At 34.3% G+C, this 22833-nt stretch overlaps 1 protein-coding gene and 1 non-coding gene across 3 annotated transcripts in view; both read left to right on the top strand.

Moving 5' to 3' along the window:
* NUCKS1 (nuclear casein kinase and cyclin dependent kinase substrate 1) overlaps positions 1-22833 on the top strand; it is a 31547-nt gene that overhangs the window by 1390 nt on the left and 7324 nt on the right. For both annotated transcript variants that reach the window (XM_045536556.1, XM_045536555.1), the window contains exons 2-5: positions 15628-15677; positions 17247-17352; positions 20156-20211; positions 22129-22281. In XM_045536556.1, coding sequence (XP_045392512.1) covers positions 15628-15677; positions 17247-17352; positions 20156-20211; positions 22129-22281 — 365 coding nt within the window. The remainder of the gene's footprint in view (positions 1-15627; positions 15678-17246; positions 17353-20155; positions 20212-22128; positions 22282-22833) is intronic.
* On the top strand, positions 14851-14979 carry LOC123627176. The gene has a single exon (XR_006731177.1). It is a non-coding gene; the product is annotated as a small nucleolar RNA SNORA72 (small nucleolar RNA).

Genomic DNA, 22833 nt, shown 5'->3' with positions numbered 1-22833 from the left:
ACTACTTTTAATGTAAGGAATTACCTACTTTGCGTAGTGTATTTTGAATAAATAGATAAAAGGTATAGTTTTTAAACGTTTTTAACAATTGTCGTTTCCCATTCTTCATTCCAAGTTTTGTGGGAAACGGAAGTATCTTGAGTCAGAGTTTTAAGAGAGATTTGGGACCCTGAAAAGGAGTATTGGGTATTGTTCTACACCGTTTTGTCTCCTGACCAGATCGTCCTTCTCCAACTGGGGATGGTATGGGACTGCGTACTCCTACGCGCGGGGCGGGAATGAGGATGAGCTAACTACTTGACTGCTTTTCTGCCGTTCAATTTCAACCCTGTTCTCTAATAACCCACTATCTCTATTGTGAAAGTTTTGCTGGCCTTTTGGCAAGGATTCTGAATAGCTATTTAAGATTATACTCTGCATAAATTTTTTGGCATAAAACTTGACCGATGTATCCCATCAATTCAAGTGGAATATTTTCTTTAGGATCAGGTAAAATAGACAATATCATAATAAAGATTTCTTTTATCTGGATTGGAAATTACTGTGTGGTTAAATTAGATTATTTTTCTCTGCCTTTTAATTTTAAACTTGAGTTCACTAAGTTTTGATGACTTTATTGTAGTGACTTTCTTATCTCATTTGCCTGAATTTGTTTTCCCAGATTTAGGTATTGGAACACGAACAGAACTTACTTACTGGAGAACTTGGATTTTTAATTTTACCATGTGGGGATAAATATATTAAGCACATTCTATCAGTTTTTTGGAGGCATTGGGATTTCTGCACAGCTTTTTTCTTAGTATGTTATTAAATTTTAACCTTGCTGATTGCCCTTAATTGAAGAGTGAAGTTAATATATTGTGGGCTTTTTTTTTTTTTGTCACTTTTAAGTTAATTCAGAATAAGTTGGTTTCTGATTATATTTTAGTCATAAAGTTTCTTTGTAACAATATTTTAAAAGAAGTCTTTAATATATTCATGACCAATAATAAAACAGAAATAATTAAACTTGAGTTTGGTGGTTTGTTAAATTTTGCAATAAAAAAGGAAATGCTATTGTTTCAAAGTATATAATTGACGAATATTACCTCAGGACATTTAACCAAAAAATAATGGTAGACATTGACCTGATTTCGGAATGACAAACCTTGTTTAAAATTTTTAAAAAAGCACATGTTAGAGAAAATGTCAGTGTCACAGCATATCTTCTTTTGGGGTACATGTCTGCCCTTAGACCTGTGTATAATTTAGCTATTTTTCTGGTTCTCATTTTTACTGTAAATATTCATTTTTATTTTATATGAACCTAAACATTTAAAGAACGTTTAGAAATGTACTAGTGGCGCCTTGACGTCAATTTCCAAGTGAATGGTATGAGAGACCTATTGTCTACAGCATGATTTTGCATATTGTGTGTCTAGCACATTATATCTAAATAACTTTGTTCATACAAGATTGCTATATTTACTTTATACAGTGTCTGGCTTGTAAGTGAGAGCTCAAATATTTTAGAGCTTGGATTCAAATTAATAGCTCAAAATTACCGTCTTGGGGCTAGAAAGAAGTTTAAGCAAACTCAGTTAACAAGGAGACTTAAATGGGGACCTGGGCAAGTGAAGTGCCTTGCATCACACACTAGCAGGTGCCAAGGTTGGGCCTGGAATGTAGATTTCTTAATTCTCAGTCCTGGCTCATACCCCCCCCCACACCCCATTGGTCACTTTACTTTCTGTCTGATAAATATTAATGTTATCAATGTCAATTAAAAAACATAGTGTATAACATTTTTAACTTTTTAAAGTGCTTTCATTACTCTTAATCTTGTGAAGAAGGAAGGAAAATGCCATTACTTGTAAAAGGTGAGAAAGAAAGCTCAGATTAGAATTACCCAGAATAGAAATCAGGTTTCTTGAAATTAAGCTTTGGTAAACTCTCCAGAGATTCTCTTCCCTTATTGGAAATGGTCCAAGTGGCTCAGATCAATCTTTTTGTTGTTTGTTTTTTGAGACAGTCTCACTCTGTTGCCCTGAGTAGAGTGCTCTGGCTCAGCCTAGCTCACAAGAACCTCAAACTCCTGGGCCCAAGCAATCCTCCTGCCTCAGCCTCCCAAATAGCTGGGACTTAACAGGTGCACTCCACCATGCCCGGCTAATTTTTCTCTTTAGTAGAGCCGGTTTCACTCTTGCTCCAGCTGGTCTCAAACTTCTGAGCTCAAGCGATCCTCCCACCTTGGCCTCCCAGAGTGCTGGGATTACAGGCATGAGCCAGCACACCAGGCCCAGATCAATCTATTTGTTCCTCTTTGTAATATAAGTATACTGGATATCTTGGGGGTTTTTCTAATACTTGAGATTTGCAACGAACCTTAACTATTGAAAATTCAGATGTGAAAGCATAGGCTCCTACAGGTTGATATAAAATTATTTTATTGTTTGCTATGTTTATAATGTTGAGAATTAGCTTTTCCAAGATTCCAGATTACTTTCTTTTCAAAGAGAGTTATTTGGGATGTGCCTGGATTCTGAAAATTAATATTCTCTCACCAAAATATTAGTTTCAAGAAGTCCTCAGTTAAAGCAGAAACCTAGAATCCTGAACATTCAAGGTAGCTTGGAATTTGTTGCCAAGTATGCACAGGAAGACACTTAAAAGTTTAGTATCTTAGAAAATATGGTTGAGCCTGGTTCATTATATCTCTTATTCCCTACTCCCAGGGGTGTGTGTGTGTGTGTGTGTGAGTGAGAGAGAGAAAAGCGCTATTTTATTAACTTGGGATCTGTACATTTTATTATTACTTACATGTCACTTTCCTCTAAAAATAACATAATTCCTTCAGTAGACTTTACCTTCAAATACTTGTCATCAAAGATATCTCACATAATTTACAATGCTTGAATAATGGAGAAGTTAATTTTATATGAACACTATTCAACTTTGCTCAAAATAATGTAATTAAGCTGAAAATTATACAATGTTTAAAATGCAGTTATCAGAGTATTAATAGCTCACTGAACAAATATTTGAGGAAAAACTGCAGTCAGGTACTGTGCTAGAGGCTTTCACTTTATGTTTTATCCTTCCTGCAACTGTGTAACCTAGGTATTTTTTTAATCACCATATACCATGACAAAACAACCTTAAAGAATGTGTTACTCAAGGTTATTGAATTATAATAGCAGAACTCAGATCTGAATACAAGGCTAGTATTCTTTCCATGGTCAGATTTTATTTAGTAATCTCTTCAATGGCGAATACATCATACATGGGCTTTTAGGTCTCTCTATAAAAAAATTTAGAGAAAACATGGCCAAAATGTCTTATGTGAGCATTTTTGCTCAACTCAATAGTCAAAGTTACTTTCGGAGATAATTTTTAATTAAAAGTATTAAAAAAAAAACCTAGAAAGAACTTGAGAGAGTAAGTCCAGTTCCTTCAGTTTCCCTGTGATGACTTTGAAACCCAAGGAATCAAAAGTGTAGACATAATAGCAGAGCTGGATTTAGACCGTTTGAATCTTAGCCATTCGCTTTTCTACTAAATTTATATTTGCAGTGTTTGATTTCCACAGAGAACGTATTACAAGTCCACATCCCTAGTTTAAAACCATTGGGGCCATGTGTGTTTTAAGACTAAAAAGACTCACAGGTCAAGTTTTGCTACCCTGTAAGTTATGGAAGAACTTTGTTTTCAGAACTTTTTGGCTTTCTAAATTGTGGATTGGGGATTGTGGATCTTTAACAGCATAGGTTGAAAAAAATAAAATCACTTCCAAAACAAGTTATCACTGAGCAACTCTTAGGTGCCAAATACTCTGCCAGATACTTTATTTATATTTCCAAGTTATACAAAAACTCTTCAAGCAAGGTGTATGTAATCCCCATTTCATATGTGAGTCTTGAGGATAAATAAAGTAACTGGCATAGTTTAACTATTGAGAGATGAAGCGGGAATTTGAATCCTAGTGTGAGCAACCCAAAGCCATGTGACAATGGCACAGAGTGTTCCTCTTCCTCATGGTGGTAGCACCCTTTGTCTTTGGAGTGGGTTATAATTCATAATGGGACTTTTGTGGAGAGGACTAAATTTAAGGTGAACTTTTGGGGAGGCAGGGGAATGAAGAAAAGGACAATTTTGGGGGTAATAGAATATGTGAAGGGATTAAAGGAATGGTAACACCTACTGGGAGTAAAAACCAACAAAATGTTCAGTGTGAGCCTTTGGAGGCAAGGGGGAATGTGAATGTTTATACATTTCACAGTATGAGGGCATTTCCCGCTGACTAAGTGAATAGATTCCAAAGCCACCTAAAGGACAATACAAGAAAATTGTGTGTTCATTTTACGTAAAAATTGATGGAAAAATGCCAGACAAACTTGGCTAACTGAAACCAGTGGGTACAGTAAGTCCTCACTTAATGTCATCGATAAGTTCTTGGAAACTGCAATTTCAAGTGAAATGATTGTATAGCAGGCCCTAAATAAGTTTGTTTTGTTATAACAATGAGAAAAAAAAATCTCATTATACAATTCTTTGTCTAAATTCGTGGTTTCCAAAAGCCTGTAAGTGACATTAAGTGAAGACTTACTGTATTAAAAATATATGTGATCAAGTAAGGTTTATCCTAGGAACAAAACAATCTACCTCCATGATTCATCATATTAAAAGACTAAAAGAAAAACCATGGCATTTTAAAGAGTTTCACCTGTTTAAAAAATGCATTAAAAGTAGAAGGAAATTAAAAGTAGAAGGAATTGATTTAACTTGACAAAGGTTACAAACTAAGGTAAGTGGTTGTTTTTATTTTTTTTTTTTTCTTTTTAAATAGAGAATGGGGTCTCACTATGTTGCTCAGGCTGGTCTTGAACTCCTGAAGTGCTAGGATTACAGGCGTGAGCCACCACGCCTGGCTGAGTTTTTAGTGTTTTAAGTCTGAATTACTGGTAGAACTAATTCTTGGGGGGAAGTAGCCTGGCACAGCAAAAGAAACCCTAGGTATCTGGACACTTGCCTTTCAGCCTCTTAAAGGTTTATATAATGGAGATGTTGAATGCTATTGCATTTACAAAGCACTTTACAATTTTCAAAACTTACTCTCACTGGTTTCTTCCAGCTCTGAAAACACAATTTGTTAAGAAACAAAGCTAATTTTGAATAAAGGTTTTTGGTTTTTGGAGTTTTTAGTCTGTTTTTCTCAGAAGTGTAAAACAAAGTCACCATACTGTATAACTCTGGGATATTGTCCACATTGTAGTCCTTGTGAATTTTGTTCCTCTGGAGTTGTATAATTTACAGTCTGCAAGCCATACGGGTTGCTCTGCAAACTTTGATTATTTTTAACTTAATAAAGGTATTGAGCATGCTGAAAGTGTTAAATTTGCATTTTAAAAAAACAGCTGGGTAGAGAAATGTGACCTCATTACTCTCAATTCAAAAGTAGCTTTATGAATTGTTCAGACTAGAGACAGCACTTAGAAAACTCCCATGTTGTACACAATAAGGAGGAAACCTCTGATTTATTATGAAAAATTTAAAACTATCTAGATTTTAGGAAGTGAACTGATTGTTATAGGATTGTATTGCCATGTTTTAAAATAACTAGTTATAGGTCTTGGAAATGCTTGAGATGATGAGACCACAGGCTGCCAAAGAGTGTTTCAAGTAGGTATTGCAATTTTCAGGTGCTTCTTAGTGCATATCTATTTTTTAATTGTGTACCTGTTCAGTTATCTGCTTAAGCAAGGTGATTTTCAGGGAGATTTCCTTTCCAGCTACCTTTGGTTGAAGTGTAGAATCCTTCTATCAAGATAAAATGACCCAGAAGATGAACTACTTGAGAAACTAAAAATTAGCTTTACTGAGAAAGCAAAAGTCCACCCTGCTGTTTTTGGGCTGGGATAATACCTGTCTTCCAAGGACATGCTGTAGCTATAAAGATTCATAACACCCCCACCCCCATGCCTGTCCCCCTTGAGCAACTACTACTTTCTTACAGAGAAACTTGGTGTTCCCTAAAATCAGAGACTGTCAGAAACTTTACTGTTTGGAATTATATCAGGTAGAATGAAGCTCTAAGTCATTTTGACACAAAGAACTAGCTTCAATTTACAACTTCAGAGCTTCAGATGAGGGTTTGCTAGCCACAAAATTCCTGATCTACCTTAAACTTCTTTCCTAGTAGGACCCTAGGTTCACTCTGCAGTCCAAACCTGATGTTGTTGACCCCTTTAACACAGAGGCAGAGCCTATCAAGACACTGTTTCATTTACCTTAGTTCTACCTTTCCCCAAAATCTATAATTTTTTTCTTTTATGTGAGATTTCCCCAAACTTCTCTGATGTGCTTCTCTGGTGTAATTAGTTAATAAACCTAACTTTGTCAGATTCCAGGTTTGTCCCTGGTGATTGGGTTAGACAATTTGGAAGATACCACTTAGATTTTCAGGACCCTCTCTTGCAGACTGGGACTCAACTCAATAATTGCATACCTGAGACCCCTTCAGTTTTGCCCATTTGAGGTTTCTCTGTCCCCAGTTGCTAGGTTTTGCTCTAAACTTAAACAGGGAAAAATCTAACCAATTTTATTTATCAAATGCTTTATCTTATTACACTCATTGAACTTTGACTTTAAGAGGAAATATTTTCCTATATGGTGGAACTGAATATAGTAAGTTGTAGAGTAAAATAACAAGTATTGAGAATAAGGAGTGCTGTGGCAATATATATATATTTAATAGGAGATTGTGACATATATCTAGTAAATGTGTCCAGCTTATCATTCAGAACACTTTTATCCCCCTCCCTTTTCTGCAGAAATGAAAAACTCCCATTTCAAAAACTTAGCAGCTCTTTCTTGTAATTTTCCTGGTTTTTTTTTTCTTTTGCTTTCTTATATCTTGTGACTTTGTTTTGAATTTTATATTTTAAGTGTAAGTAACAGTGATACAGTCAAAACAATATATCTTAGCCAAAAGAAACTTGAAGGTCCAGATAAGTGAAGCAATTGTAAGAAATTACCCTGAATTCAGTTCAAGCATTCTAGCCTCAGTGAACTAACATTTCTATGTCCTGAGAAAATCTGGCATATGAAGTTTCTTAATCATCTTTGAGGGGTAGAAGAGTAGAGAGACTAAGTGTCCCAAGTTTTCAAAGGAGGCCAATAGTTGATGTGCAGTGACTTTAATGGCATCACTTCTTTGGGAAAGTATATTTGCAAACACTTAGGAAAGGAAGGTTTGAGAGGCCAGATCAGCAGTGGCATGTGTGGATTATAGGGTTTGATGGAGTTGGATTGGAAAATTGCCTTTACCACTTCATGGATTGTAGTAAAGTTATTTAGCTTTTCTGAGAACTAGTTTACTTAGATAAAAGTAAAATGTTAATTAGCTCCTTGTGTGAAAATTAAATGAGAATTTGGGCAAAGTAACTGGCACATCTAAAGTAACTGCTGTTGTAATTATTAATAAAAGTCATGGCTTCACAAAAAACTTGTGTGGATCAGTAGTCTTCATAATGCTGGCTTTCAGGGTTGTCTTAAATATTTGATTCAGATTTTAAAATATAATTTTGGAGATAAAGTTCAGCAGTTCCTTTAATGTGGAACTTTCAAAGCTTTTCAAAACTTAACATGTTGTTAATATTCATTCTGAATGTTTAAAGAGTTGATAATACTGATGATATCCAATTGATCTGACCAAGAAACCCTTAGAAAAACTATTTTGACAGAATACAAGTTGGAAAATTCTATAATGAAACAATTTTTTACAATGGGATAAGACAAATGTATACTCTTAAAATGCTTATCCTTTTAATTAGCTTTGTTTTACTTTGTGGTTCCTGGAAAGATTTTGTTTGAACAAAAAATGTTTATTGCTAAAAAGTTTTAAGTATGACTGATTTAAACGAACTCATTTCCTTTTTAAAAAAGTTTATTAGGGCAAAATCTGAAAATACTGGGTTTTTATTTCAGCAAGGATTTTGACAGAGCTTCACATGAGGTACTTGTGGCGAAATATAGGCAGAGTAATAGTGCAGTGTAATGGACCTGTGCCTCGGTAGCTAGACCCAGAGAGGGCTAATAGATTGATGTCATCCTGGAACACTTTCCACTGGTGCTGTAAAGGGGTTTCTTGGCCTTTTTGTTAATGACATGGATGATGAGGACATTGATGGTATGCTGATTAAATTTACAGATGATACGAAAGTTGGGAAAGATAAGTAACATGTTGAAATGGCAGGGTCAGGATCCCAAAAGTTTTTAGGTTATAGAAAAGAAAGTTTTAGTCGTTGGAATTGCAGTATGAATTCTACTGAAGGATAGGACAGCCCAAAAGGCAACTGAGATCTTGGATTGCATTAGAAGTATAGAGGAGAACAGGAAGAGGAAGGTCATATTACTGATCTGCTCCCCACCCCCAGCTTTTTAAAACTGTGTTATATTTAGTTCTGGGCACAGCTTTATAGACTTTACTAAATCCCAGGTGGTATGGAGGAAAGCAACTAAGCAGCACTCCCCAACCTTTTTGGCACCGTTTTCATGGAAGACAATTTTTCTACCCGGGGGAGGGGCAGATGGTTTCAGGATGATTCAAGCACATTTTATTTATTGTGCACTTTATTTCTATTATTACTCCATTGTAATATATAATGAAATAATTATACAACTCACCGTAGGATGGGGACCCCTGAACTAGAGCATGAAGAGGGTACTTGAAGTATGAGTAAATGTTCAAAGGAACCCTAGATAGAACCAATGAGTGGACATTAGAGGCAGATTTCATGTCATTGTAAAGAACTATTATTGGAGTTTCCTTAGCATAGGCTGCCTTTGAGAGGTTCTTAGTCATAACTTTCTAGGGATATTTGTTAACAAGATACAAGCTAAAGATTGATTTAGATTGTATAAGATCCAATAGCTCTAATACTTATAATATTGGTACCACTATCTCCCATCTCCTACTACCACCACCATCAGACTTTAATGGGTTTTATGAATGCTTAAGCTTGAAAAGGTGATTTTTAAAAATTGAGACTAAAATAGGAAGGATGTCATTCTTTTGTGACTATACACAGGTCAATAACAATTATTTTTTGTAAAGGTAAAACCAAAGACTACCTTGGAAATCCTCTTTCTATTCTAAAGCAGTGGCTTTCAGACTTTTTTGATGGGGTTCCAATAAGAAATATATTTTACAGGTGGGCACAATGGCTCATGCCTGTAATCCTAGGACTCTGGGAGGCTGAGGTGGGAGGACTGCTTGAGCTCAGGAGTTCAAGACCAGCCAGAGCCAGAGCGAGACCCCGTCTCTACCAAAACCAGAAAAAATTGGCGTGGTGATGGGTGCCTGTAGTCCCAACTACTGGGGAGGCTGAGGCAGGAAGATTGCTAGAGCCCAGGAGTTTGAGGTTATAGTGAGCTATGATGACACCACTGCATTCTACCTGGGGTGACAGAGCAAGACTCTGTCTCAAAAAAAAAAAAGAATGTGTGTGTGTGTATCTATATATGTATATTACATTGCAATCTGCTCCACACTTAAGAACACAAACACCTGAAACAAGTTCATGAACTTATGGTTATTTAGGTATAATGTTCTCTGTTATTTGCTTTTTTTTCCCCCGTATTAAATAAAATTTATATATCCATAAATTGATTTCAAGACCCAGTGAGGGTTGCGGCCTATACATTGAAAAACTTTGTTCTATAGGATCTCATCTGATGAAGTGACATGTTTACTACCTAGGTGATTAGTAAAAAGAGCTATGTTGGCTATTGTGGTTTTCTTAAAACTCAAGATTTGAAAAGCATTTTAAGTGCCTACTGAAAAACTTCTTAAATTCTAGGAAGCTAGCAAGATGGGTTTTTTTTACTTCCCTGCATTGACTAGAACAGTATAATTTCATCAGGTTAAAAGTGGCAGCCTTAATTGGGCTAAACAATGTAGTAGACTGTTTAAAAGTTTTTTGGGTTTCATTTTTTTAAATGATTTTGTTAAAAGCTTGGGGTACCAGTAATTAAATATAGGTTTGTATTTGACAGCTTCATTATTCAGCTTTCCTCACCTGGAGTTTACTTGTTATTTCTATATTCTGACGATATGTGGGCTTGTAACCAAGTAGAGCTGGATTGTATGGTCTCAGTTTTCTCATCTGTAAAATTAAGGGGATTAAATGAGAATTTCAGAGGTGTGGTAATTTCCCTCTCTAAAATACTATGTGTGATTGTTGGCTCTTCAGAATGTTGGTTTCACATACCAGGAATATTGCTGTTTTTGTTTGCCATAAGAAAGAAAAACCATTCTTTGGGTAGACTTCAGTAGAAAGAAATTGATGATTAAGAGCAGACTAATAAAACCCTATTGCTTTTAAACTACTTTGAGTTATCTGTGTTTGGTGCCAAATAGATCTTATAGTGTTTGTTGTCTAGATCCCCACTTTACCTTTCACTTTCGTACTTTAAACAGATATAAAAGTGGGGGCTTCCCATCTCAGAGTCCTAGGGGAATTATCCACTAGTTGGTTCTTTGTGACCAAGGTACATTTAGAATCTAAATACTAGAGATTGTATCTGCTTTTAAAGTACGAACAGGCATATAGTTGAAATTCTGAAGTTTTTTGTGTTCCTATACTTTGTATTAACCTCGTTGCGTTGCATTTTTCCTTTTCTAGTGCAAACTTGTCAACTTGTTTAGATAGAACTACAGTTCATTTGAATGAAGGAAATTGGTATAACTCATTTGATGGCTTTAAATAGCTACTACTTGCTACTTTCTCTGGTCTAAATGGTAACCTGAAAACTGCCATAAAGTGGAAAATATTAATAACTTAATATAAAAAGAGGGAAGTATTTTGAAAGTATTGCATATTAGTGAAATGAACAAGAAACCTTTTAAGACAATCTTTCTAGATGATACTGGAACCAGTACTGCCATAAGACCTACATATTTTTTAATGGTGTGATTTAATCATCTTATCCAAATAGGAGTGTTAATTATGTGTTCAAAATTGCAGTAGTATTCTGGGTGACACAAGTTAATACTTATACGTAATGATAGCTATTATTTATTGATTTATTGAATAGTTTATGTACCTGGCACTCATTCTTACAACAGTCTTGAGAGATAGGTATTGTTACTCTTATTTTACAAATGAGGAAACTGAAGTTCAGTGAGGGGAACTTGCTCAAGGACATACAACTAGTAACTGGCAGAGTCAGGATTTTAATCTAATTCAGAAATATGCGTTTTTAACCTCTATGCTGTATTGAAATCTTATATTGGCCTCCCAGTTCTAGTTGTTGATATTCATTTTACACTGAAGAGTTTAGCTTTGGCATTTAAGTAATAGTACAATCATGTGTCACTTTACGAGGATAGGTTCTGACAAATGCATCATTAAGCAACTGTCATGGAAATATTGGAGTGGGTACTTGCACAAATCCAAATGGTTTAGCCTATTGTACACCTAGGCTGTGTGGTATAGTCTATTGCTCCTAGGCTATAAACTACAGCATGTTACTGTATTGAATATTGTATACAATTGTAACATAATGGTATATATTTGTATATCTAGACATAGGAAAGACACAGTAAAAATACAATATTATAACCTTATAACTATCATATATGCAGTCCATTGTTGACTGAAATGTCCTTATGCAGCACATTGCTGTATTTTGAGAACTAAGAATGTTTATTTTCAGCTAGAAATAGAACCTCCCATTCCCTGGGACTTAATATTACCCTTAAGTGCTGGGCTTCTATCCTATTGTCTCAATTTTCAGTTTTTATAGGAACAAGTTTATCAAAAATGTACTTTAGCCCTAAACAAGGCAAATTTCCAGGTGGTAGAATTAGTATGCTGTTTTGAATAAATATCTTAGAAGGTAGAACATAGTTTAAGAAAGAACCAAATTATTATGTCATTATAATGAATTATGAATGGCCCTTGTTACTACAGATATTTAAATTATTTTTTTCTTTTCCCTGTTTAGCATTTATGGATGACTATTGATTTTGACTAGTTACTCTTAATGAGACAATTGCTTCTATATTCATATTTTGCTTTACTTTCATTTTTTAGTTTTTGTGATAAATGACATATAATAAAAGTCTGTTAATTCTGGCAGTTTTTAGATCATTGAAATTTAAAATATTTTGTTTCAAAGAAAGGGATGGTCTTTTCAGTTTAATTTTGAAATTTAATTTCTTATGTAATATCAATAGAGTACATAGTATTTCTGTTAGTTCTCTTTGTTGGAAACTAGGAGAGAAAAAAATGTACTAAATAGTATCCTTTTTAATTTTTTAGGTTTAAAGTAACAAGTAATTTAGTTAGGAGGAAACTAAGTTTCCTTTTGTCATGAAAGGCAGTTAATTAAATGTCTGATAGTCTGAAAATGCCAGTCTTGTAGATATCCTCTCTACTGATGCCTTTTCCTATCCTAATCCTTTGCAGTTGCCAAGACTATTCACTCATCAAACGTATTTCTTGAATTTGGTGTTTCTAATGAAGAATAGATAACCCCTGTCCACAAGAAGCTCGCATTCAGTGGGAGAGACAGACATTTAGTAGATTATATGGTATAAATAAAGGATTAAAGGTGTGGAAAGGAGGTAAAGTTGTATCTGATATGAGTGGGAGTGATATGAACAGTATTCTAGGATGACGAACAGCAGAACCAAGTGGTAAGAAACCACAGGATTGAAGGAATTACAAACTTCCTCGATTGGTTGTTAAATGGCAAAAGATAAGATCTTAAAAGGCTTTAAGGAGACTGGATGTTGTCCTCTAAAATATAAAATCAAGCTTCTAACAGAACTCTTATATTTGTCCCTAAGAACAGACAGTTCAGAAAATATTTGAGCGCCTACTTTTTACCTTGCTCTGTACCAGAAATATGTCTATGAGACATGGCTTTTACCTCCAAGTGCAGAAAACAAATGGTATAGCAGGATGTCATAAGATGTGGAGTATGCACAAGGATAGTTGACTGTTTACAATAGAAAAAGTAATCCTTTTCATTAAACTTTAATAATTAATTTTATACCATATCTTTTAGATTTGTCAAGCAATTTAGATCATCAGTTCCACCAGAGGAGGAACTGAGGCCCAGAGAAATTAAATGATTTGCTTGAAGTTGTAGAACCAGGATCCAGGATTCCTAGTAACAAAGATTCTGTCCTTTTTACTATGTAATATCTTTCTTTTTTTTTTTTTTTTTTTTTTTTTTTTTTGAGACAGAGTCTCGCTCTGTTGCCCGGGCTAGAGTGAGTGCCGTGGCATCAGCCTGGCTCACAGCAACCTCAGACTCCTGGGCTTAAGCGATCCTACTGCCTCAGCCTCCCGAGTAGCTGGGACTACAGGCATGCTCCACCATGCCCGGCTAATTTTTTGTATATATATTTTTAGTTGGCCAGATAATTTCTTTCTATTTTTAGTAGAGACGGGGTCTCACTCTTGCTCAGGCTGGACTATGTAATATCTTTCTCAAGTGTTTCTAGTGATAGCTTAAGGAGACTGTATGGCCACTAAAGCTAAGCAGGTACTTTTACTACTACTTTCACCTCAAAGCCCTAAAGTAGCTAATATGTTTTCCCTTTTGCAAGTTAAATATTCTCAGTGTATTCAGTTGTTCTTCATATGATACACCCTTCACGATTTTGGTTGTCCTCCAATATATAGTCTCATAGGATATATCTATTATTATGTGATACCCAGAAATTGGAGAATAGCATTTTAATTGCCATCGCACAAGCATGGGATAAACTAGAATTATTATGCCTACAAATTCAGAGCTCACTGCAACCTGAAACTCCTGAGCTCAAGCAATCCTCCTTCCTCAGCCTCCCAGGTAGCTGGGTAGCTGGTACTATAGTCGCATGCCATCCTGCCCAGCTAATTTTTTCTATTTTCTGTAGAGATGGGGTCTCACTCTTGCTCAGGTTGGTCCTGAACTTCTGAGCACAAGTGATCCTCCTGTCTCAGCCTCCCACAGTGCTAGGATTACAGGCATGAGCCACCTTGCCCAGCCTTAGATTTTTTTTAACAGTCATTTTTTAGGAAGAAAAGATATTTTTATTGTGATAAAATATGCTTTGTATAAAATTTACCATCTTAACCATTTTTAGGTGTACAATTCAGTACTGTTAAGTACATTCACATTGTTGTGCAGTAGATCTCCAGAACTCTTCATCTTGCAAAACTAAGACTAGATCCATTAAACAACTCCCCATTCCTGCTCTTCCAGCCTCTGGCAACCACCGTTTCTACTCTCTATAAATTTGTGTACTCTAAGTTCCTCTTTTAAGTGGAATTAATAGTCGTATTTTTAAAGTTAACTTTCCTAATATTATGGTATCTTTGGTAATATAAACTCAGATTCTTATTATATGTAGTTGGCATATACTTTATAGTTTTGGTAAACTAAAGAAAAATAGAAGAGAAAATCCCTTAAGAGCCTTTTTTTTCAAAATTCACCCCCACCCATATCATCTTTGCTTATTATAATGGAAGATAGATCCGTGGTTGCATTCTGACCCATCCTGTCTTTGAACTTAATGCTTAGCTTTAAGTTTAGTTAGTGACATATATTTCCCTTAATCCTTTTAATTCACTTGTATCCATTTAGGCCTACAGTTAACAGTACATTTTTTTTTTTATCGGAGCCTCTTTTGCAAGGTAGGCTGTTTGGGTACTAACATGGAAGCTTATATATCTCTTTCTAGAAGAGGAATATTAAATTTTTAGAAATTTAATAGGAACAAAATAGGAAACTAGAAATTAAGATTAGTCTGAGATGTTTAAAGATGCCTAACTTGGTGGGAAGTACTTAAAATCATTTAGAGTCAAGATACTGTGAATATTCTCCTTGGTCTGATTTTATAATAGTCAGGACAGGCTAAACATTCACTATATTAAGACCATGCTTGTGTCCCCAAACCTAGTTTTTTCCCTAGGTCTGGTTTTATAAATGGTGATAAACCAGATCTGAAAAAAAGAAAGAAAAAAACAGAAGTTTTAAAAAAAGTGAAATAGATGAAGAAGTTTGTGAGGCTTTCATATTTTTAAAAATTATTTACCCTTTAATAAAAAGCATCTTTTGACTGGACCAGTCAAATTCTTTTCCTTTCCCTTATATGTAAGGCTTAGTGTTACCATAATTTTTGTGCATTATAATGTAACTATTGTATCTAAAAATTGCTTTTGCCTTGAACCAAGCTTTTAATAACCTCATTTATGAAGTGTATATCAGTAAAAATAAAATAACATTTACAGTTTTGGCTTATAAATGTGGCATTTCTGTATAATGAATATGTAGGTACATGGTGATTTGGCCCATTTTGTTGTTCTGTGTATGTATATTTTGAGAGGTGGGAGATTGTTTTGTAGGGAAGAATGGTATTTGAGCTATCACTGAGATGAGCAATATGAGAATTGTAGTTTGAAATACTTTTGGTTTAAACTGTACTTTCTTGTAACAAAATGTGAATTATTTTGGCAGAAGTGGAGACTGTTAAATAATTTTCAAAGAGCTAGTACAGTTCTGTTTATGAAATAGAAATGTGTGTTCTGATGTCTTAGAAAAGTCCTACATTTTTATGATCTTAATTAGAGTCTCTTCTTTCTACAGAAATAGGAAGGTTGTTGATTATTCACAGTTTCAAGAATCTGATGATGCAGGTAAGTTTTGTTATTTCAACAAATTGTAAGTTGGACTGACCAGTGGAGGTTTGCCAGCTTATTATGTATTTTTTACTTTTAGAATATTTATCCAAATTATTTCATGATCGGTGTCAACCAAAGTTGAACTTACATGGATTTTTAACTTTTCCATAGTAAATCATTGGTAATAAACACTTAAATAATTTTTTTCTTACCTGGTTTTGGAGTCCAAAGTTTAAATGTTCAATAATTCTGATATAGTGTTTATTACTTATAATATCTCCTGCTGTTAGCACAATAAAACTTGTACCTTGCATTAGGGAGTATTTAAGGTTTTTGCATAATAAAGCAACTAAGTGTCCATTTTGTGAAACAGCTTTGATTCATGAACTAATCATCATAGCATGAGTGGTGTACCTTAAATCTTAGCCACAAAAGGTTTCTTTAGAGTTGTCTCCTAATCTCATTATTTTCCAGATGCATTTACTATTCTTTTTTTCTTTTTAATCTAACTTTACTTTATAAAGATAATATGTGCCCTTTGGGAAAACTTAATAAAATGCAGAAAGATATAAAGAAGAGTAAAAAAAAGTAATATGTAATCTTGCCTCCCAGGGGTAATAATAACATTTATTAAATGCTTGCTACATACCAACATTTGTTTGTATTCAATAATTTATTCCTTAGAACCTTTTAATTTGGTATGTACTATTATTATTTCCATTTTATAGTTAAGGAAACTGAGGCAGAGATAACACTCAGCCTCTCTTAGCCAGCAAATAGCTATTTTTACCTTTTTGTTAGTCATTTATCTTTTTTTCCTTTTAAAAATATAGCTGAAGTCTTACTATAGTTTTGGATTCTGTTCCCATACCACCCCTACTTCAGAGTATCTCTTTTGTGTTATTAAAAGTTATGTGAAAAATTCCTATTAATGATTGTATAATATTCCGTAATGGAATTTATAACATATCCAACCATTTAATAAATTGCTGAAGCTCCAGACTACTTCCAGCTTCTCCCCATCATGTATGTGTAGTGCAGTAAACAGTTTTGGAAGTAATTGCCTTTTAAGGAAGGGTCATTTTCTTTAGTTTTATAGAGTTTTTGAAACTGGAAATATTTCTTCAAGTGCCAGAACATGCTATATTTAATACTTTAGTTTAAAAGTAATTTGCTTGATAATAGTAATTATGTAGAATTGTAGTTTCTTTACCTTCTAAAAAGCTTGTAATATACTTATATGACTATAATAATTTTTAAATAAATATGGAGATGTTAAAACATGAAAAATCTTTTATCAATCAAGAGGGTAATATATAAAATGGTAAGAGATATTTAGCTATAGATATACGAAATATATATATATATGAAGACTAGAGGGTAATATGCAAAAATAGAGTTAAGTTGGTGGGGCTGGGATGGAAAAGAATTTTATTTTAAAAAATGAAAGAAACTAGTTGGGAAATCCTGTCCCTCTTACCATTTAAACAGCATGAGAGATAATTATGTCAGTAAATACAGTGGTGATTTTAACATGTAAAAATCATAATATAGTTAATGGAATTTGAAAAATGCTCTGTTTAGATGAAGATTATGGAAGAGATTCGGGCCCTCCTGCTAAGAAAATTCGATCATCTCCCCGAGAAGCTAAAAATAAGAGGCGATCTGGAAAGAATTCACAGGAAGATAGGTGAGAGGCATCGTCTTTCTGCTCCTGCTTACGCTGTCACCACTCTGAGATGAGGACAGTCTCTGATCTCTAAATTGGCAGAATCTTTATATACTTTTGGAAAATAGTTATGGTCCACTTAATGTTTTGCCTATTTCATATTATTTCAGGCTGTGCTTAAGTATTAATTTGTTACCTAAGGTTAGTATTGATACTTTCATTATAGTGATAACAAAAAATAAGTGATGTATCCCATTCAGTCACTTATCATTGGCAGAATTACAAGCAAAGCTTATAGAATCTTAAGTTGTATAGCCTGCTGAGTTTTACTGTATCATAATCAATTTTCCTTTGTTTAAATAATTTAATCATATTGGGCAGTTTCTTTTTCCTTAGTTTTACAAATGAGTTCATGTGAGTAATAATTTTAACTATAATTTTGCCTCATAAGATTTTTAAAGGTATACACATACACCCTCACACTCAGTGTTGGATAACTTTAAGACCTCCTTGATGATGATGATGATGATGATGGCTACCATTTATGAATATTATGTGCCAGTCTCTATTATGTGCTTTACATAGAATATCATTTAATTCTCACAACTCATCTATTAGGATAAATAATACTAACTTAGAGGAGTTCAGTGATTTAACCAAGGTTACTCAGCAAATGGACAAACAGATTTTGAAACCATGTCTGTTGGATTCCAAAGTCCATTTTTTTATTTGATTTTATTTTATTTTGAGACAAGTTCTCGCTATGTTGCCCAGGCTGGTCTTGAATTCCTGGGCTCAAGCAATCCTACCTTGGCCTCCCAAGTAGCTGGGATTACAGTTGTGCACCACTGTGCCCAACTCCCAAAGTCCATTTTTTAAACATAAGGCCATACCATTTCCAAATAATACTATTATGAATGAATGAGCAGTTCAAGAAATGAAATGATACTTCTCCCTGGTTCTTCTAAGAACTTTGGAGCATGAAAATCACTATAAAATACATGCATTTACCTTATATATTTTGTTTGCTTATTTGCTAACCTCTACTATTTCCTTTGCTGGAGAATTTTAGAAACATGCTTTTGAGGAGAAATAATACAAAATTATGCTGTTGGGGAACAAGTCTTCCAGAGTTTCATAGTATATCCCTAAAACAGTTTTATATAGCAGCTCCAATACAGAACTACTGTTCATTATATTCTGTTATTATGTTTCTCCTAGGAATCAGCTGCTTCATGGACTGCTATTATGTCTCATCAATGTAATTATATTTAGCCCAAATTTTTTTTGTTGTAATCATTTGATTTTATTATTAAAAGTGTCAGGAATGATTGAGTTTTTGTTGCCATTTGTATTAGATGACTTGTATGTTTATTCTCTCAGACCAGTGCTATGTTGATTCTTTTTGGTCTCTACTTAAAAGTTCAGCTTTCACTTGACTTTGCTGTAATGGTGCTCAAAGATTAATAGTCTCTATGAACTCAATAAAAAGAACTAGAGAAAATAATACAATTCTTCATCATTGTGATGGAATTGTGAATTCAATGCTTATTTTTTATAAAATCATTTATATAGACTAGTCTCAGGTGTCAAAATTATAAAATTTCTTGTACTCAGATTGCTTAGTAAAGAAATGATACTTGGTTATTTCTTTGCTTAGGAATCTTGGGTTCAGTAGTTTATCATTCAAGTGTGATCTAGGTTATGGGGAATACCAAAAGTGATATATAGCAGTCCCTAACCTTTATGGCACCAGGGACCAGTTTCATGGAAGACAGTTTTTCCAGGGGAGCCGGGGAGGCGGAGCTCAGGCAGTGATGGGAACTATGAGAAGCTTGGCCCACCCACCAAGGGGGAAGTGGGGTGGCTCTGCAGCCCAGTCCCTGACATGGTCAGCGGCCTGGGGGGCTGGGGACCGCAGATTTACAAGACCTGCTGTTTGAGAAAGGAAAGCTGTGAAGGCATTTTTTTATGTGCAAGTGTTTCTTTTTTGTTCATTATGTCCATCAGAATTTCTCATGGAATCATAAAATTTTAGCACTGAAGAGTACCAAGTGATTTGCCTAAGGTCTTACAACTAATTAATGACAAAGAAAGACACTAGAAGCCAGCTTTCTGAGTTAAGACTTGTGAAGACATAATGTGTGTTTGTATACAACTTTAAAAATTGGTTTAAACCCTATCTATTGGACTTTGAAGCTTCTTCTTACTTAGCAGAGTGATCTCGAGCTCACTTTTATTTTCTCCATGGTGCAAGGCAGGCCTATCTGTTGATGTTTCTGATGCAAAGAAATAGTGGAAACAAAAACTGTGAAGAGATAATTATTGATTTATTTTCATTTTGTTTTAAATAAATTTTAAGGCATATTGCAAGTTATGTAACTGAACTCTAATTCCCTTTAATTTTTAGATATTTTAGGTGTGTTTTGCATCTATGTCTAGAGATATTTATTTGCCTAATTTGTCACCATTAACACATTAATATAATTTATTTTTATAATTTTTATATTCTACCTCTGTCCATAGAGGATGTTTTTCTTATTAAATGTGAGAAATTTTCAGCCTGTGTTGTGATAGCTTCTCCTTTTCCTTTGGGTCTTTGGAGGCCTTGTATTCCAAAGTAGATAAAATTGTGCTTATTCATCGCATCCCTGTAAAGTGAGGAAATAATGGAAGCAATTTTACTCCTTGGCATCTGTTTAAACATTTTATATATAAAGGAGGTATCTTCCATTTCTTCTCAAGTCAGAAATCAGAGATCTGTGTTCACTTAGATTTTGATCCAAGACTTCTAAGCATTTACTTTTTCCCCTTCCCCTTGTAGTGAGGACTCAGAAGAAAAAGATGTGAAGACCAAGAAGGATGATTCTCACTCAGCAGGTAGTAAACTGTTTTTAATATAATAGATACAATTCTATTCATGTATTTATTCATTAGATGTTTTAACAAGCAATTTTATATGCCAGGGCACTGTTGTAGATCTGGGATTACAAAGATGTCTCCATCTTCCGAGAGCTAATAATGATTCTCAATCCTTGGTGGCTTATAACAGTCACCTAAGAAGCTTTTTTAAAATGCATAGTCTTTGCGTGGTGACTTAGGATATAGAAAAAAAAGTAAATAAATAAAATGTGTATTCTGAGTCCCACCTCCAGATTTCTGATTCAGTTGACCTAGGTTGGACATTGGAGTTTTGTTTTTTTAAATTATCTACAAATTTTTCTCATGCATAGTCAAGATTGAAAACTATTTACATGAACAAATAAAAGACATCAAACTAAATAGAATAATATATAAATATAATACTTGGTGAAATAAAGGTATAAAAAGGGGAGAGTGATTGACTCTGGGTTGAAAAGCAAACAAAAGTTAGTTTTATTCCCACTCTTTTTAGCTGGGACATAGTCTTTTGAAGCAGTAGCCTTAGAGAAAGATTTTTGTAAGAATTTTAATTTAGAAGAAGTATTATGGATTAATGAGTCTTCATACCAAATAAAATGTTCAATCCTGATGACTTGACTTGTTGGTATTTATTTTTAAATTTAACTTTTCTAAAAATTGAGAGTTTTATTCCATATTACTTCCAGCCTCTTTAGTTTTGACCTACATTCCCTTAACTACTGTCTGCCTGGATCTCCCTTTGAATGAGACTGCTGTTTAGCTAAGAAGTAAGGGACAGACAAAGTTCCACTAAAGTCACTCTCCTGAGCTGTTTTGCTTTCCTTCCTACTCAGGTATGCTATCTGGCTGCCTAAGTTGAAAGGAAATTATATTAACCTTTTGCACTATCTAGTGATCTTGTGATAATAAAATATACACTTTCATTCATTTGCTCTATAAACCCTAATTTGAATCTCTTACATTTGTAATTCTGTACTAGTTAGAACCTACAACTTATACCAGGTGGGTTTAGTTTTGGATATACCAAGGTCAGCATTATTCTCTATTTGTCTCTAGATGAGGTTTGTGGAAGTGAAAGTGATGACTTGAACACTGACCATGGCAAAGCTCATAAGACTAAGAGTGTTTTCCTTAACAGAATAAGGGAACCCAAAAGTCCAGGAAAAGGTCTATAGGTGGAGACCAATGCAAATATATCTTGGTCTAGATCCAGTAGGCTGGCAGCCTTCTCTTTAACAAAATTTATTCACAAACACAACTGTGTGTGGCAAATTTTTTTTAATTAATAGACTATATGTAAAAGTAAATTTTTTATAAGCTTGTCCAAAGGTCTTTAGCTAATTGAGTTAAATGTATTTGAAAGATTCCCTTCAATCCCCTCTAAATTGAATCGGTCATGCCCCATTCATTGTAAAGGGTAGTAGTTTGACATTATTTTAGGGTTCACATGTTTTATATCTTAGAATAAAGATCACTGGAAGACATTCTTCCCCTCTTTTCCCCTCTAACTTAGCTTAATAACTTCAGCTCCTAAAAATAGTAAACATGGATTTGAATGTAATTGAGAATTTTAAGACAAAGCGATGACATAACTTTAAAGAAGTGTTATAGAAAGCATGTGTTCACACTTTAATTCATCTTTGTTTCTGTTTAAACTACATGCCTAAGTTTTTTTATACGTAATAGTGGGTACATAGTCTTGTTCAAGCTCACTCTTTGTGAATTTTAGTTCACCATTTATATATTTTGTGGAAATTTTTAAGGATAGAATTTTCCCTTTTAGAATGAAATAAAGCTGCAGGTTTATCCCATATTGGCCACTGTGTTGGCTTTTTATAGTCAGCTGTCAAATACAAATTCTTTAATCATTGTATTATGATAACCTTGATATTATAGAGGACAGTGAAGATGAAAAAGAAGATCATAAAAATGTGCGCCAGCAACGGCAAGCAGCATCCAAAGCAGCTTCTAAACAGAGAGAGATGCTCATGGAAGATGTGGGCAGTGAGGAAGAACAAGAAGAAGAGGATGAGGCACCATTCCAGGAGAGTACGTGACGTTGGCTCGTGCGCTTTGGTCATTTGGTGGTGATTGTAGTTTGTGAACATGATTATTTTGGCATTTTCTATAATGCTAAATATTTCAACTAGTCCCTTATATTAGGTGGATACTCCCTATTAGAAGAGATGGCTGTGTTGGTAACCCATTAATTTTTAAAAGTTCAGAGATTCTCATGACTATCCACCATTTATAATGGTTGCACTCTTTTTTTAATGATGTTTGTGTCCAAACACTGAATGAACGTTTGTTACAGTAACAGTTACATAGGATGTTGTGATTGAAATTTGCATTTTGGCCTACTGGCCTGGTTGTAGACCTCCTCCCCCAACAAAAAATGTTAATAACAGGATTTAGATATTTCGCAGATTATTTAGATTAGTTAATTATATATATTAACTACATATATAGTTACTTTTAGATATATATTTTTTGCTTTGCGCGGTTTTCTTCTTTCATTTATTCATAATTGGACCAAAAATATTAGATCCATTTCATTTCCCTGACCTCAACCAGTACTACATGGGAATGATGGAACTACCA

This window comes from Lemur catta, chromosome 23 (assembly GCF_020740605.2).
Source record: "Lemur catta isolate mLemCat1 chromosome 23, mLemCat1.pri, whole genome shotgun sequence".
Classification (NCBI taxonomy): Eukaryota; Metazoa; Chordata; class Mammalia; order Primates; family Lemuridae; genus Lemur; species Lemur catta.
This window is presented reverse-complemented; position numbering and strand designations above follow the sequence as displayed.